Source organism: Primulina eburnea, chromosome 12 (genome assembly GCF_022965805.1).
Source record: "Primulina eburnea isolate SZY01 chromosome 12, ASM2296580v1, whole genome shotgun sequence".
In the NCBI taxonomy this organism is placed as follows: domain Eukaryota; kingdom Viridiplantae; phylum Streptophyta; class Magnoliopsida; order Lamiales; family Gesneriaceae; genus Primulina; species Primulina eburnea.
The window spans coordinates 8057585-8075928 of record NC_133112.1 but is presented as its reverse complement, the minus strand read 5'-3'; the positions used below and the strand labels follow the sequence as shown (position 1 = coordinate 8075928).

General features: G+C 34.6%; 1 protein-coding gene across 1 annotated transcript; it reads right to left on the bottom strand.

The window, feature by feature from the left end:
- Positions 1 to 16540: 16540 nt before the first annotated feature.
- On the bottom strand, positions 16541 to 17068 carry LOC140806616 (uncharacterized). The gene has a single exon (XM_073163174.1). The coding sequence runs from the start codon at positions 17066 to 17068 to the stop codon at positions 16541 to 16543; it is 528 nt and encodes a 175-aa protein (XP_073019275.1).
- Positions 17069 to 18344: the final 1276 nt, after the last annotated feature.

The following is an 18344-nucleotide window of genomic DNA, read 5'->3' as shown; positions in this document are numbered from 1 at the left end:
TGTGTTATGAGCCGTACAAATCAACATTTTGAAATTCCAAATTTCAATATATATTTTACGAATGGTCGGGGCCACAAATATATTAAAAAAATAAATAAAAATCTTTCGATAGGACAAAAATTTAAGTTGTCATTTTGTGTATTTTACAGCTGTTTGCAATTGTCTGGTGATACTGCAGCAGGCAGTGTAGGAATTAAGATGCATGCCCAATATCACATTCATATAAATAAATAAATGGTTGCATTTATATATATAAAAAATTTGACATATTTGTGTTCTCGATTGTTCTAGTGATATTAAATTATTATTAATTATGATTAAAAAAAATTCTTTGTCAAAATTTTACATTTATGTATTTATATTATACGCTTTTTTATTAAAAAATTGCTATTTATTGTTTTAAATATAACATAAAAGATGTTTTAAGTGTTTTTTTAATTATTTTTGGTTTTGGTCATATCGACGAAAATATGTGATAGTTATGTTATTTATATATTTCTATTTTTACACAAATGTTTTCTTAATCTTGTCATCTATTTTATTTTATTAAAGTTGAGGACACGATAGTAACTACTCAAGAAAAATACCAACTTTTTCTTCCAATTTTACCCTTATGTGATACTAATATTATATTTTTGTTTTTAAAATTTCAACACAATTTTATTTTTATTTTTTTATTTCGACAATTCAAATATCAATTTAGTCTCCTCATAATTTATCAAATTTTATTTAAGTCCATCGATAATTATAAAAAAAATATACACACGCATCGTGTGTACGTAATAACTAGTTAGTAATTAATGATTAGCTATTCATGTGATTAAAATGTGAAAAGAATTTAAATTGTATTTTTGTCTTGGTAAAATATGTCATGTACCCGCAACATGTAGCTTGTCTCCACTTGATATAAAAGAATACGACATTGAAGAACTAACCATTCAAACAAAAGCGAAAAGAAAAGCGTGGAGGCAAATGGACTAAAATATCTTCACTTGAAATATCATCGATCACATAATTTTTTTATACTAAAAATTTAATTGTTACAACATATCTTATTTCATATTTTCGTGCTTTTCAAACATTAAAATCTAATTCTATACAAACTACACAGTTAATTAAACATGCCAAAAATAATTTCAAAAAAAAAAAAAAACTTCGAATGTGGGATTTTTCAATAGAGCTTGTCACGCCCCGAGACCGGCGTTGTTTGACAATCACACAATCGAAACAACAAGCCTTTCGTAGCACAATATAAACCGAAAACCAGCTTATAAATCATAATCTCAGATAAAATAACGATTGTCTTTACAATATCGAAATCCAACGAAATAGTAAATAATACGGAAGCGTCTTACGATTATTAAATCATAAATTTCGAAATATAATCTATTACTAATCTGGCAAACCACCAACCCCAAAATTGTTCCGTCTCTTCGTCCTCAACCTGCTCTTCGGACTTATCTGGGAAGGGTTGTAAGAGGGTGAGTATTTTGGGAATACTCAGCAAATGGGGGAAATATCGAGCACAATAAATACAACATGCATAAAATTCGAATCATAAATCATGAGTTCATACGTACTTCATAACACATACATAAACTTTACTAGCCACTGTGATTTATCCAACTTTCTATGGTTTACTGACGTCAGTCCCTAATTTTTACTCCTCTAAGGAGGCGAGGCCGTATAGCGGTTATATCCCCCACCGCGTAAGGGTACGTCATGGTTGGGATTTCCACCCATATACAGTCGACTCCTCACAGTGCTTAAAACAATATGGCAATTCGACACAAGAAAATAAGTAGAAAAGAACATGTACTCGACTGTATTTTCAAAAACATGCGAAGAATGCATAATCAAAATTAATTCTTTAAAACATCCCACTTACAATAATTATTGATGCTAAAACGTGGATGCTCAACTCGAAAATTGGATCGCTCCTTGCTCCTCCTTCGGACAGAACTTCGGCTTAACTTCTTGGACGATTTTTGGGCAATATTTTGGCTTAAGGGGAGCTGCTGAATTCGAGATTTTCAGCAAGGGGATTTCGGATTTTAGGTGTGTTGTGCAGTGGAGGTGATGGCCTATTTATAGGTGAAGGGGAATGGAGCTAATTATGGTGCTCAATCTTTTACAAGAATTGGCCTAAATCTTCCAATATTTGACTCAATTTCTTTGCCATAGTTTTTGATTTATCTTCCAATTACGTGGGATTTACATCCTTAATCTCTTACCTCTAATATATTTCGAGAATATGGTGTCCAAGTGGGGGTGGGGGGAGAAATTGGCCTAAAATTTGCATGGTATGCTTTCAGGATCTAGGCATCCACATATTTAGGAATAAATATTGTACAAATTTCGAAATCCTTTTGCAATAACATGCCTAATTTCGTTGTATTTTATATGGTACTCAATCTTGTAAATATTCTCCCTCTAAATTTGAAATTATGATTGATATTCATAACTTAATGACTTAATATTGTATTTCCAAAATATTCCAATGTATCTCATCCAAATATATATACCCAAAAATATAGTATTAAAATCCTAAAATTTTCTATCAATTATTAAATGATATGGTAAAAAAAAATCAGGTTTTTACAGAGCCGTCAAACGGGCTTCAAGTCGGACGGTTTGGAAAAAATCCAATCCGGCTCAGCCTGTCCTAATTGTGGGTTAGACGGGTCAATCCGTCAATTTTTTTAATAAATAGTCAAAAATATTTTTTTAAAAAATAAGAGTTATTATAAATATATAAATAGTTCACATTTTATCAATTAATAACCATACATAAATTATTATAAATAATATGAAATTTTCAAAATTAATCAATTATACGTAAATCACTTTAAATAACATAAACTTTTCAACTCTAATAAAATATAATAAATTAATATTAAAAATATAAATCTTTCAAAAATATTAGACATACATAGATCATTTTAGAACTCATAAACTATACAAAAATCTTTAAAAAAATTATTAAAACTTGGTGAGCCGGCCTGTCGTGCACCAACCGCTGACCAAACAGGACTAAAATAGCAACTCAACCCACCATTTTTTCATGGGAGGGCGCGTCGACCCAAAAGACATAACTATTTTGACAACTCTAATTTGCAATTAAAACTCTTCAAAAACAATGAGATTTTCCTCGATGGAGCTTTCTTAGGCAAAAACACACTAGTCTATGCATGTGTTTGTATGATAGGAAATGCTAGTTAAAGAGAATTATGATCGACATTTGAATAGTTTTGAGGCGAGTTTCTGATATGCATGGCTCACTTCGTAAGATTATAAAATTATTTTCGTGATATATTTTCGCTAGGTCGTCTTAATATAAAAAGTTGTTCTCTTTTTTCACTTTTTAACCCTTTTCACTTGTGTGTTGATGTGATAACATAAATTGAACACATCTTTTAAACCTTATACAGTCCAAGTGTTACTACTTACGGTTCGATAGTTTTACCTGGCAGAGATAATTATTTGTAAGATCGAGTGTTTACCGCTCTACCAAAAGCTATAGCTGATGGTAATGATTCAACTCAAATCTTTTAAACCGCACAACAGCTCAAACATCACGGCTCAATCGCTCTACCAAACAATGACAATTATTGTATCCTACAATCTCCTTTAAGAATTGCACTCTTTGCAATCAATGTGAATCAAAATCATGACCTTGGCTCTGATGACCGAGTGCTTACAGTTTTACCAAAATCTATAACTGATGGTAATGATACAACTCAAATCTTTTAAACCACACAGTTGCTCAAGTACCAGGGTTTGATCTCTCTACCAAGTAAAGACAATTATTGCACCCAACATTATTGCACCTCAATAATATCTTTATCAATAATTTCACTCCTTTCAATTAATGAAGATCAAACTATGACATTGACTCTCATACTAATTTTAGGACCAAACGCTTTCCGTTTTACTTAAAATTATAGCTGGTAGTTATGGTGCAATTCAAATATTTAAACTGCATAGAAGCCCCAGTGCTATGATTTGATCGTTTTACTCAATAAAGATAATTATTATACATCAGCATTATGTATTTTTAACATTACATTCTCTACCCTTCAAGTTTAAACTTTTCTTACATTTAGCTCCCCATTGTTGTAAGATAAATACAAACATGAGGGTGTAAAATGTAAGATAAATAAAAATTTGATGAGTGTGTGTAATTTTATAAGTTATTAGATTTACTTGTTATTTTTCACAAATCTCAAAGAGAGTAAGATGACGTTTGACTCGACTTATAATCTCTCAAAATTTGTTTTCTCATTTTTTTAAAAGGGCTTATAAGTTGTTAATTTTTAAAAAATTTAGGTACATCGACTTTTTTTTTTATAAAATTTTATTTGAATATCCTTAAAGATCAACTTATCTTTATTAATTTTATCACGTCTCAATCTATAATAATAATAATAATAATAATAAAAATTAACTAATTATTATTATTATAAATATCAATAGTATTAATAATATTACTAATTATTATATTTGTGATTAAAATAATCATATTTAATAAATAATATTTTAAAATAAATATTATATTATTTTTATATTGTTATGTCATTTTGGTAATGATCATTTAAAAAAAATCTTATAATGTCATAAACATCAAAATTTTTAAGATTTATTTTCTTATTTTTTCCAAACACTTTAACAAATTATTTTTAAAATAAGCTCTTACATCTTATAAGTTCTAAAAGCTTATAAGCTCATAAAACATCTTATAAGTTTTAGAAGCTTATAAGCTATTTTAATTAAGTTTAGTCAAACACATTCTAAATGTAACCTTTAAATATAATTGTATTTTTTTTATTTATGACAAACCTCAATAGATATAAAGTGTAATTATCCTATTTCTCGGGGCTTTTTTGTAATTAATTTTAAAAAATAAAAGAAAATGTAGATGATAAATTTTTGCAAAACTACCACAAAAATCCACCATCATTGGCGGACGTTGCAAAAAAATATTTTACGACGTCCAACAATGAAGACAACGTACGTTCAAATGCTTTTATGTGATTCTCGACTTAACTTGGCTTTCCATGATTCTCGATGTGACTCAAATTTTGGCAACAACTTATTATAAAAAAAAGACCCCATTCTTCTCACATTTCATCGGGTTCTCAAATTTCATCCAGTCAATTTTCCAATCAGTTTCATAATTGTTTTTCTTTCTAAAAATTTAAACACACAAATCTATATGTTTTTTTTTATATGGATATAATCGAGGTTCTCTTATATTTTGGTGGAGATATTATTATCAGGAACAGATCAGTTGAATATATAGATCTCACATGTGACCGATTCGAGTATTATGGTCTATTAGTTTATTGGAGTTAGTTCAAGTTGTGAGTAAGAAGTTAAACATCGGTCCAATGAAGTTTACTATCAAATTGTCAGAAATATTCATTCTTGGAGAAATCGTCTTGAAATAAAGTACAAGTTAACGTGGTATGAAGAAATTTTAAAATTTATAATGAAATGTCAAAATATATATATGTTGCATTTGTACGTGGAAACAAAGCCAACTAATCATAATTTTGGAGAGAATGAACCTGAATCATACATTCTACGCATCTCCGAAGGTACACTACAAGAAAATATGCCTTTAACAACACTCAAAAGACAACGATTTTATTGGAAAGCCGTTGTGTTTTTACTTTTAACAAACAAAAACCATTGTGGATTAACTTGTTTTTTGGACAAACGACAACGGTAACCGTTGTGGATTACCGTATTTTTAAGACAAACGACAGCGATGTTAGCTAAATGTTGTTGATTAGCGTGTTTTTTTAGAAACAACAACGGTTTTAGCGAACCGTTGTTAATTATCGACGGTTTAAACACTCGAAATTTTTAAAATAACGACAGTTTAAACAAAAATCGTCACTAATAGCAACAATTTTTTCTCCACCGTCGCTAATTAACAACAGTTGTTTATTAAACCGTTATCTCGTAAATTTTCTATAAATACTTGCGTTTTCGATTTATTTTCCTCCACACCGTCCACATCTACGATAAATTTTTCTCTTTCAGACGATTTTAGTTTCGATTTAGGGTAAGTTTTTTTGCTTCAATTCTTGATAAATTTCTAAGTGTTGGTTAAGATCATGAATATTATTAGCTTAGTTAGATTGTAAGTTTTTTTAGTAGATTACTAAATTATAAAAGTTTTTTTTTTACATAAAAAAATAGCGACGGATTATGTCTAAACCGTCGCTAATTAGTGACGTCTAGGTCAAATATCGTCGCTAATTTTAGTGATGGTATATTTTAAACCGTCGCTAATTAGCAATGGCTTAGTCAAAACCCATCGCAAAAATTAGCGACGGTATATCATAAACCGTTGCTAATTAGTGACGGTTAATTTCCGACGATTTTTTTTAAAAAACCGTCGCAATATGATAGTTATGGTAACAATTTAAAACCTTTGTCGTTGAACGCACTTTCAACAACATTTTCAGTTACAACGGTTTTCTGGCAGCTATGACAACGGATAATATCCATTATCGTTTTGCGTTTTTGTTGTAATGGTGGTTTCAATATCAACCTGGTACTTCTATGTATGAGGATTTTCATGAGCCGGAATCATATATTTCAAGAACTTCTGAAATGAATTGTTTTTTTATAAATTATTTGGGCATGAGCTTCCTGATTCTATTGGTGTACCTTCTAAATTACGATCAAGCTATTATAACGTGGACAAAATAGAATTATCTATAAATATTATTTTTAAGGATAAGAATTATTTGATTGCATCTGTAAAAGATTACTCCATTATAGTTGACATACATGATTATATATTTGTTGACAGCACATATACTTCGTGGAAATTAGGGTGCGAAAACAACTTATTTACAGTTAGGTGTCGATTGAGTCTTCGATCTTCTTTCAAGTGGAAGACGCGTTATTAGAAATTAACGAAATATGGTGGGTCATATGCATGAACTCTATTAATATCGGTATAGATCATCACAACTTGAATAGTGAGATGGTGGCAAATATGATATTAGGCATTGTACGTGGTGATCATTTGTTCGAGATTAAATATATATTTGAGCAATTAAAATATAAATATGAATACACATTCTCGTATACAAAGAAATGACGAAGTTTTCAACGAGGGACGAAGATTGTTTATGGTACATGAGAGATCTCATTGTAACTACTTCAAAAATATATGGGTGCTCTGTCCAAACCTAATCCGGAAACAATTGTGGAATAGAATCATCTCAGATCGAACAACCAAGCCACAAAAACACTAAACTATATTTTCCGAGCTTTCAAGCCCAACATTGATGAGTTTCGACATTGCCCCCAAATCATTGGTGCTGATAGTACTCATGTTTACACAAAATATAAGCACAAAATGTTGATTGTTGTCATTTTGAATGTAAACAATCAAGTTCCACCACTAGCTTTTTCCATTGTGGATAAAGAAACATATGACTAATGGAAATTGTTCTTGGAGAATCTCGGTCGAAATGTTGTTTGTAGTGCAAACAATATGTGTCTAATTTCTAATAAGCATAATGGAATCACGTGAGAAAATGAGGATCTACCATATTTTCAACCTCCACATGGTATGCATCGTTTTTGTCTAAGAAATATATGCTCAAATTTTAATGCTAAGTTCAAAGATGTACACTTGAAATTTATGCTAGGCAGCGGGCATGGAATGCCAAATTTGTAAGTTCGAAGTGACAATGGAGGCAATAAATAACCAAAACATTTAGGCGCACATGTATTTGACAAGAATTTAAAAGGAGAAATGGATTCTAGCTCATGAAGGTGGTTGGCCTCGTGGGTGATGACGAGTAACATGTCGGAGTGCTTAAACAGTGTGTTAAAAGTTACTGGTAGAATTTCTAATTCTACAGTAGTATATTTGACCCTTCAGATGTGCGTACAATACTTTATTGAACGTGTCAAAAGGTCGTGTGGCTCTGGACAATCATCCACTAGCTTACGCATATCGGATGTATGAGGAATGAACGATAAAATCTACGAGCACCATGTTAAGAAATATGATGTATAAGACCAAACGACTTCAGTAGCAATGGAGGAAGACCAAGTCATAGGTAACATGTGCAAGTGGTAAAATTGTCAACAAGTGATCGTATGGTAAATGAACTATTTTTGGCATCTTATGTTCCCTTGCTATTTGCACCACTAAATGGAATTTGTTAAATCAAACAAAACTTGTGCAACCATGGTATAACATGTCTAAGTACTTAGCAACAAATGGGGGAAAATTCCAGTCTCTTGCATACGAACGATACTGGATACACCCACATTTGAGTTGTACCATAGTTCGGTTATACGTGAAAGAAAAAAGAGATAAAGATAGAAGAACTCGATTGAGAAATATGACAGGTATACTTGTAACCAGGGAGAGACAACAACAAATATATAAACATGCCACTAATTTTAAATTTGTCAAGTACATTTTTTTATTCAATTGTTGTTATTCATAACTAATTGTTCTATTGGTATATTTATTTCAAGAACAACAGATGATTATCGTATCAGGGGTATCGATTGAAGAAGAAGGGAATGACAAAAGAGTTATGCTTTCATTTAACAATTTGTTCATATTACTTCAATTTTCAACATTATGTACTAGTTTATGCGTTTTGTATTGTTGGCGGTAGAATTAATTTGTATTTTGGACTGGCATTGTGTTTTAACTGAGAATTTATTTTATGTATTAGCATTATATTTTTGTTAAATAAAAGATTTGTTTGATTAAAAAATTTCTTTAATTTCAAAGAATTAAAATTATATAGTCAACAAATAATATTGATAATTTAAATGAAATATTATTTAAACTATACAGTCAACAAAAATATATTGGTTAAATGTTGTTAAAGAATTAAAAATTATTTAAATAAAATAATAATTTTTTTGGTTATTCAATTCGGTAAATTATTACTTTACACTGTATATGTTATAAGATATTACTTTGATACTAGTTTGAATATTAGTTACATTTTTATTTATTATATACGAGAATAAATTTTAAAATGATTTCAAATTTTAATAAATATTATGTAATTATAATACAGTGAATTTGTAAAATAAAAAAAGTAAAATAGATCTTAATAAAACAATTAAACATTCATAAATATACAATTAATCCATAAACATAACAATATTTATAACATAAGAAATTTTATTTAATAAAACTTAAGGCCTCTGGTTCCACAATTAGGTGGCCGACGTTGTCGCTCCCCTTTACGCAATTCAATACTACGAGAATTATTTGCTTGTCATCTAATTAGAGCACTTATGGAAACTGTCAAAATATATGAAGGAAGCCATTTTCTATATCGAAGATTCTGAATTTCTCACGTACAAGAGAATAGCTACAAAGCCTATTAATACTAGAAAAGTCAACCAGAAAAGAAAGCGTGGGAAAGAAGGAGAAAACGTGTTCCTAAAACCAGCACTCAACACTCCCCCTCAAGCCTTGTGTAGATTTCGAACACCAAGCTTAGAAATGAGATACTCATGCTGGTTTCTGTTCAAACCTTTGGTAAAGACATATGCCAAATGCTGGTTTGTTGGAGCATAGCTAGTCGAAATAACTCCGTTCTTGATCTTCTCATGAACGAAGTGACAATCGATTTCTATGCGTTTGGTTAGTTCATGATACATAGGACTTGCAGCTATATGCATCGCTGTCTCATTGTCACAATGCAACGCTACTGGAGTTGGTATGTTTTCTCCCATGTCTTTGTAAATACCAAGAATCCAAACAATCTCACAAGTAGTGTTTGCCATGGCTCTGTACTTAGCTTCTGTGGAGGACCTTGAGATTGTGCTCTGTTTCTTTGTGCTTCATGATATCAAGGAGTCTCCAATTTTGATACAGTAACTAGTGAGAGATCGCCTAGTCATCGGACAACTAGCCCAATCCGAATCACAATATGCTGAGATCTTTAAATCGTTTGCTGGTGGGAATATAATACCAAGACCTGGAGACACTTTAAGATATCTCACCACTCGAACGGCAGCATCCATGTGGGATTTCTTCGGAGCATGCATAATCTGACTCAGATTTTGCACCGCATAACATATATCTGGTCATGTCATGGTTAGTTATATCAATCTTCCAAATAAACGCTTATACGAGCCCACATCTTCCAACAAAAGCATCGTTACATGTGGTAGATTTTTTATTACATCCTATAGCATCAAATTCATGGCTGGTGAGTTTAAGGTTCTGCTCTATTGGAATTTCACAAGGCTTAGCTCCTGCTATTCCAAAATCTTCTTTAAGTTCCGGTGCATTTTCTTTTGGCACAAGTAAAGTCCCTCTGCTGACCTTGCCACATCAATCCCGAGGAAGTACTTCAACAAACCAAGATCTTTCAACTGAATCTTCGAATGTAAAAAAGCTTTTAAAGAATTGATTTCTTAATCATTGTTTCTCGTGATTACAATGTCATCCACATACACAATCAACAAAGTAACAAAGTGTCCACGGCGCCGAACAAAAAACGAATGGTCATGCTCAGATTGAGTGTAACCAGCAACAACCATTATATTAGCGAATTTCTTGTTCCATTGCCTATCCCTGTGGCAGTGACATGCATATTTCCTCATCTAAATCCCCTTGAAAAATGGCATTGATAACATCCATTTGGTACAATGGCCAACCATGAGCCGCAGCCAAACTGAATAAACATCGAATGGTAACAATTTTGGCGGTGGGTGTGAAAGTATCATGGAAATCAATACCAGGTTGTAGCGTATATCCTTTATCAACTGACGGGCTTTAAATCTATCTACCAAACCGTCGGAATGATACTTCACCTTAAAAACCCATCGACAACCAATCGAGACAACCCCCTTAGGAAGATCAACTACATCCCAAGTATGGTTGGACTCTAGGGCAGCAATTTCTAAAGCCATTGCATCTTTCTATCTGGAATCAGCTAGTGCCTCGTGATAGTATTTTGGTTCCTTAACAGAAGAAATGGATGCAAGGAAGCTTTGATATAAACGAAAAAAATGAGAATAATTGAGAAAATCAAAAATGGGGTATAAACAGTGGTTAGATAAGGTGTGACAAACATAATCTTTTGTCCATATATGCGGGACGGTGGAGCGAGAAGAACACCGTGGATGATCAGTGGCATTAGAAGTTAGTTGAGTGGAAGAGGTATCAAAAACATCGTCAACTTGTCACGCCCTGAAACTCAGGGTTGACATCGACGTTGTTTAACAATCACACAATCGAAAAAAACCAGTCTCGTAGCACAGTATAAACCAAAACCATTTTATATCATAACTTAAAATAAAAATAACATTGTCTTTACAATCCAAATGAAATAATAGTGCAGAAACATTATAAATCGACTAAACTTAAACTTAAAATTTTAAATCTCGAATCTCGAATTTCACCAGTCCCAAAACTGGTCCGACTCTTCTTCCTCAATTATTCCTCGGATTTATCTGGGGAGGGGACAGTAAAAGGTGAGTATTTTGGGAAATACTCAACAAGTGGGAGCCGTGTCGAGCACAATATAACAACATGCATAAATTTCAAAAAATCACATGACTTGCAAACATAATTCATAACACCAACATAACATTGACCAGGCACTGAGATTCCTCTATTTTCTATGGTTTACTGATACCAGTCCCTAATTTTTATTCCTCTAAGGGGGCGAGGTCATATAAAAATTACAATCCCACCGTGTAAGGGCCATAAACATGTCATATTGTAATTCACCCATATACAGTCGAATCCTCACAGTACCCAAAACAATATGACAACCAACACAAGAACGGAGTAGAAAAAGAACACGTACTCGACCACATTTTCGAAAACAAAATAAATATGCACAAATGGAATTTACTCTTTAAAACAAGCCCACTTACCTTAGTTTTTGAGTTCTAAAAACGTGGGTGCACGATTTCTTGCCTAAATTTGGGACGACTTTTGGTCAGGGTTTCGGCTAGGGGATGATGCTGGAAATTCGAAACTTTGCAGCTAGGGATCTCAAAATTTGGGTGTGAAGAATGCTAGGAGTGATAGGGTATTTATAGGTGATGGAAATGGAGCCAAATATGGTGGCTAAATCATGTCCAAATTTGCCCCCTAAATCTCACGTTTTTGGCTTCAAAATATCATCCCATAATTGAGTTATTTAGCTACCAAAGTGTGGGATTTATTCTTAATCCATTGCCTATAATTGGTTCAAAAATATGGGGTTCATATGTCCAATGATTTTGAGCAAACTTTGATGATTTGACTCATATTTGGTTGACACCAGCGTTGTTTAACAATCACACAATCGAAAACAAGCAACCTCGTAGCACAGTATAAACTAAAACTAGTTTATATCATAAAATTAAATAGAAATAACATTGTCTTTACAATCCAAATGAAATAGTAGTGCGGAAATGTTACAACTCGACTAAACTTAAACTTAAAATTTTAAAATATCGAATCTTGAATTTCACCAGCCCCAAAACTGGTCTGACTCTTCTTCATCAACATGTTCCTCGGATTTATCTAGGGAAGGGAAAGAAAATGGTGAGTATTTTGAGAAGTACTCAGCAAGTGGGGGCCGTATCGAGCACAATATAACAACATGCATAAATTTTGAAAATCAGACGACTTGCATACATAATTCATAACATCTGCATAACATTGACCAGACACTGAGATTCCTCTATTTTCTATGGTTTACTGATATCAGTCCCTTATTTTTATTCTTCTAAGGGGGTGAGGCCATATAATAGTTACAATCCCACCGTGTAATGGCCATAAACATGTCATAATGGGATTCCCACCCATATACAGTCGAATCCTCACAGTGCCCTTGGTTCGAAAATATGGGGTGGATATGTCCAATGATTTTGAGCAAACTTTGACGATTTGATTTCAATTTTCCTTGTAAGCTTCCTTGTATCCATGCATCACAATATTTAGGCATAGAATATAGTATGATTTCGAAAATTTGGGTGCAATATCCATGCCTCACTCCTATAGATCTTGTATGATATCTTCCCATCTTGACATAATCCTTAAAAATTTCGAAAATATGATTGCCTTAGTGTAGATATTATTATCTTGACAATAATGATTCTCATAAAAATATTTTCTAATATGTATATCTTGTTCTAATAAAATAATAAAAATATTATGCTCTTAAATTTCCTTAAACATGATTAATTAAAAATGTTTGAAATATCCTGTTCTTACACAACTAAAGACGAATGAGAAGGAAAGGCTGGGAACTAGAACAAGTATTGGCAAAAGGAAAAGTATCTTCATGAAATACCATGTCTCTAGAGACAAACAATTTCTTGGTATAGAGATTCAAAACTTTGAATCCTTTTTGGGTGGTGGAATATCCAAGGAATACACGTGGAGTGGCTCGGGGAGAGAACTTATGTCCCATTGGCAACGAAGCAACGTAGCACAAAAAACCATACACACGCAAATGAGTATATGAGGGTGGAGTACCCATGAGCAATTCATAAATAGTTTTATTGTGCAAAATGGCACTAGGAGATCTGTTAATAAGATATATGATAGCCAACACAAAATCTCCACAATAATGACAAGGAAGAGAAGCTTGAAAACGCAATGCACGAGAAATATCAATAATATGTCTATGTTTGCGTTTTACAATCCCATTTTGTTGCGGGGTATAAGGACAAGAGCTTTGATGAACAAGGCCAAGAGAAGAAAACAAATCTTGACTCGGTTTTGAAGAAATCCAAGGCATTGTCTGTCCTAATAATCTGGACCTTTTTGGAAAATTGAGTTTGAACCAGGGAAAAGAAGGCCTTAAGAATTCGAAGCATGTCTAATTTGGAGTGCATAAGATACACTCATGTGCCACAAGAAAAATCATCCACAATGAACAAAATATCTCTCCTCATTCAGAGTTGGGGTATTGAATGACCCCCAAATATCCATATGAAGTAAATGAAAAGAATGTAAAGATTTAGTGTCACTACATAAAGGGAATTTCAATCTTGCTTGCTTAGATTGTGGACAAATAGGGCAATGTAAGAGAGACAAATTATCGGATAAAAACGACAGTAAACGCATTCTTGATTCAAACATATGACCTAGTCGTTTATGCTACAAAAATTCATTTACAGGAGCACCAATAAGATTTTCCTTTTGTAACAGTATAGTATTACAATGAGGAAAAAATGAATATGAGCTATTTACAGGCTGACAAAAGGTCTTCAAGGAATGAGAAGCTACAAGGTCATAAAGTCCATTTTTTTCTTTACCAATCCCCACCATCGTCCCACTTTTGAGGTCCTGAAAGATGCAAAAATGAGGATATAATGAAACTGAAGCAATTATGGGATTTGGTAAATTTAGATATGGAAAACAGATTGTATTAAAAATATGGTATGTGGAGAACATTATGAAGAGTAAATGAGGAAGATAATGCCACTTAACCTAGTTGATTAATGAGGGTAGTACTACCATAAGGAAACTTCACTGAATTATTGGAATTCAACATGTACTTAGGATTTTGCAGTAGACTAAGATCCCCAACCATGTGTTCATTAGCACCAATATCAATTATCAATTAGAAGATGGCTTGGAAACATGAAATGTATTTAAATTACCTGCCATATTCACCACATGTTCAGCACTTGTTTGAAGGTTTCTATTGCCCAAAAGCTTCATGATTTCTGTATACTGTGCTGAAGTAAACACATGAGCAGTACTAGGAGCTGTGTTATGAATGGGACTAGAAGTGTCAAAGGTTGAGCTTCAACATTCATAACCAAATTCACATAAGCAACATTCATATGTCCTCTACCACAACCTCGCCCAAAGTGTTTATTGCCACCACCTTTATTTTGTCTTTGGAAGAGGCGATGTCATGACGGATAACCAACAATCTTATAGCAATTTTATTTCGAGTTTCCATTCCAATTAAAATACTCACACTTCATGATATCCTTTCAACCAGGATATCTCGGATAGTACTTTCGTACCTCTATCACAGCAAGCCTAGCCTTACGCAACACCGCTAATCAGGTCTAGAACAAGCCTACGCATCAAAAGCATACTCAATCAATACTACCATGCTCGACTAGCAAAACCAGTACTCCCTAGTACTACCAAAGGTTTAGGGTTTACCTTCGTCCGTCGACAGCCCTTTGATGTCGATTGCCTCGAAACTCAGGCGCCGCTACGCTACTACTCCTGGCAGCTCTTGGCTATCGCTCGACCAACAACTAACCCTAGAAACCTTCCAAACTCTCCAAAATGAGAGAAAACTCAAGAAATTGGCAAGTCAAAAATGAGAAATCCGAGCACTATTTATAGGCCATGTTCGGATCCTCCGAACAACACTTCGGAACGTCCGAACGCTACGTGTCCATTGGCTCTTGACAGCTCATGATCGGATCCTCCGATCATACACTTCGGACCGTCCGAACATGCACGGAAAAATGACGTGTCGATCAACACTTGACACCTAATGATCGGATCCACCGAACTCACTTCGGACCTTCCGAACTCTTCGGTGCTTCCGAACCATCTTCGGTCCGTCCGATCATGACTCGGTCAAAATTACACATTAAACCTTCTTAATCACCAATACTCCGTTAATTACCCAATTTGGAATTCGGGCTACTACACTTATGTTGGTCATCCGGCCTATTTTGATTTGAGTAAAACACAGTTGGTGGATGCTCAATAACAGATAGTGAGCGATGAGATTCTTCCTGGGAAACAATTGAGAAAGCTTGCCCTTGAGCACTCGGAGTACCGCATCTATGAAATCCATACCAACTACATCCAAAAATTTCTGGTAAAAAGAGTAGATAAACCATCGGGGCCAAGGGCTTTATCAGGGTGCATATCAAAGAGAGCACATCTAACCTCAGTTGCGGTGAAAAGAGCACAGAGTACTTGGTTCAAATGTTTATCAACTTGCGGTTCCAATTCGTCTAATATTTGTCCAATCTCCTCTTTTGATGGGTTATATGATGTGAATAATGATTCAGAATACTCCAACACAATTTCCGACATACTTTCCTCCTCTGTACACTAGTACCCATGACTCGACACCAACCCTGTTATTGAATTTAATTTTGGAAACGAGAGCTTTGGAGTGGAAGTATTTCGTATTACGATCCCCATCTTTGAGCCAAGAAATTCTCCTTCTCTGTCTCCAATACATCTCCTCATGAGTGGCTAGTTTCTCGATCTCACTTTCAAGACTTTTTATCTGTGTTACATTATCGGACCAGTGTGTACATGTCTTTAGCTTATTTAAGTGGGCACATTTGGATTTGAGCTGATTTGGTATCCGAAAAATCATCTCTGCATCCCGGCTAATCAGTGAGCTCTTGCATGAAGCAATACGCTCCAGGATAGGCACATAGTGTTCTCGGCTGCCCCACCCTCGCTCAATCACCTCCTTACACTCATCTTCCATCAACCATCCTTTTTCAAACTGAAACGTCAACTACCGATTTCCCTTCTTTGTTCGATTTTGCAATCTCTTACCATGTAGTATCAGGAAATTGGTATGCGATCCGAATGGTAGCATTCCAAAGATATCAAACGAGCCGCTGGGAAAAGCATACGCCACTTCATATTACCCACAAATCTATCCAGCCTTTCAAAGATAATGTGGTTATAATATCTTATGTTATCCCACGTAAATAGCTCCTCGGTACCGTTCAAGTCTTGGAGTTCGCATAGTTCTCGAAAATCCTGCATTTGTCTCAGCGCTCGTCTAATGCCACAAAGATTTTCACTATCGAAACAAATTTCATTGAAATTGCCACCAACAATCCAAGGCATGTCCTTGAGCTCTGCTATACTTTTAAGACGGTGCAACATTTCCCATGAAAAATGGCGCATTGTGACTTTGGGATGACCATAAAATCCAGTGAACCGCCACTCCTTTTCTGACTCATGAACGAGACAATCAATGTGTCCATTAGAATAGGATTTAATCCCAACTGATTCCTGCCAGAGTAGTGCAAGTCCTCCACTCCGTCCTCGACAGTCAACTAGAAAGCACCCCGAGAATCCCATCTTGTTTTTCCACCATCTTCAATTAATCTCTCTCATTTTGGTTTCACTTAAAAATAAGACGGTGGGTTTCTTTTCAACGACGAGGCACCGCAATTCCCGGAATGCCCGGGGGTTTCCAAGCCCCCGAGTATTTCAAGTTATGATATTCATGGAGATCTGCAACCCCGTCACAATGTCACTCCAATTCGAAGCCATATCCTTACTTCTTGCTCGTTTCTTGGTAGGGCTAGTATGTTCCTCAGATACTGTACCATCAACATGCATCACACTCCGCTTTGTATCTATACCAGAAAACGAATCCGAAGCACCAAGCACCACCATTCTTGATTCATTGCTATTCTCTTCCACTGTTTCAGACCAGCGGGAGGAAAGGTACTTAGTTTCAATCCATCGCTTGCTAACTCTGATATGACGGAATTCGTAATCTTCCCAACATTCAGAGACTGAGATGAAGGTTGCTGAGACGCAGGTGCAGACATAGCCGTGAGCTCAACCCATGCCTTGGAACCATCCCGAGCCATGCTCTCTTCCACATGCTGTACTATGATAAATATGTTGTTTTGATGGTGTTCAATGGATTTAGGAGCTTTTACTCTTGAGTCTAGATTGATCAAAGCTTGCGATTCATGTTGGTCCGTGTCTTCATGAGATCTCTCATCGCTTCGTGGTCCATCTTGTTTAATCCCTCCACTTCGATTTCCCCTAGTACCCCCTACATGAGAAGAGGCCCGCATTCACTCTCCAAATTCAAGATGCACTTTATCAGAAGATTCTTTAACACAATCTCGATGAGAGTGACCTATCCTTCCACATGCATAACAAAAGTCTGGGAGTCTTTCATATACAAGTATGGTAATCAATTCCCCATTCTCTCTCATGGCACTAATATGCAAACACTTTCTCAATGGTTTTGTTATGTTGACATGGACCCTAATTCTGGCGAAGCGACCCAGGACTGACCCATTCTCTCCTCGGTCCAACTCAACAACTTGCCCTGTCTGGCGGCCTAGCTTTGTTAACAGTTCCTCATTCATGAACACTAGTGGAGTATTATGGAGTTGAACCCATATATTGGTCTCCTCAGACGTCATGGACCGCGGGTTTTTCAATCCAGTCGGTTCTTTAAACAATATCAAATTCGTGCAAAATTCCAAGGGCCTTCGTTCAATACAATTTTCAGATCACGAAGAGAATAAAACTCAAAAACAAATGTATTATCACCTGTAGCTTCGATAATCATGCGCCTCTCCGTATGCAGAATGCGAGAGATATGATG

Excerpts from the sequence above, each read along its gene's own strand:
- LOC140806616 (XM_073163174.1), bottom strand. The coding sequence starts at position 17,068 with ATGGGATTCTCGGGGTGCTTTCTAGTTGACTGTCGAGGACGGAGTGGA.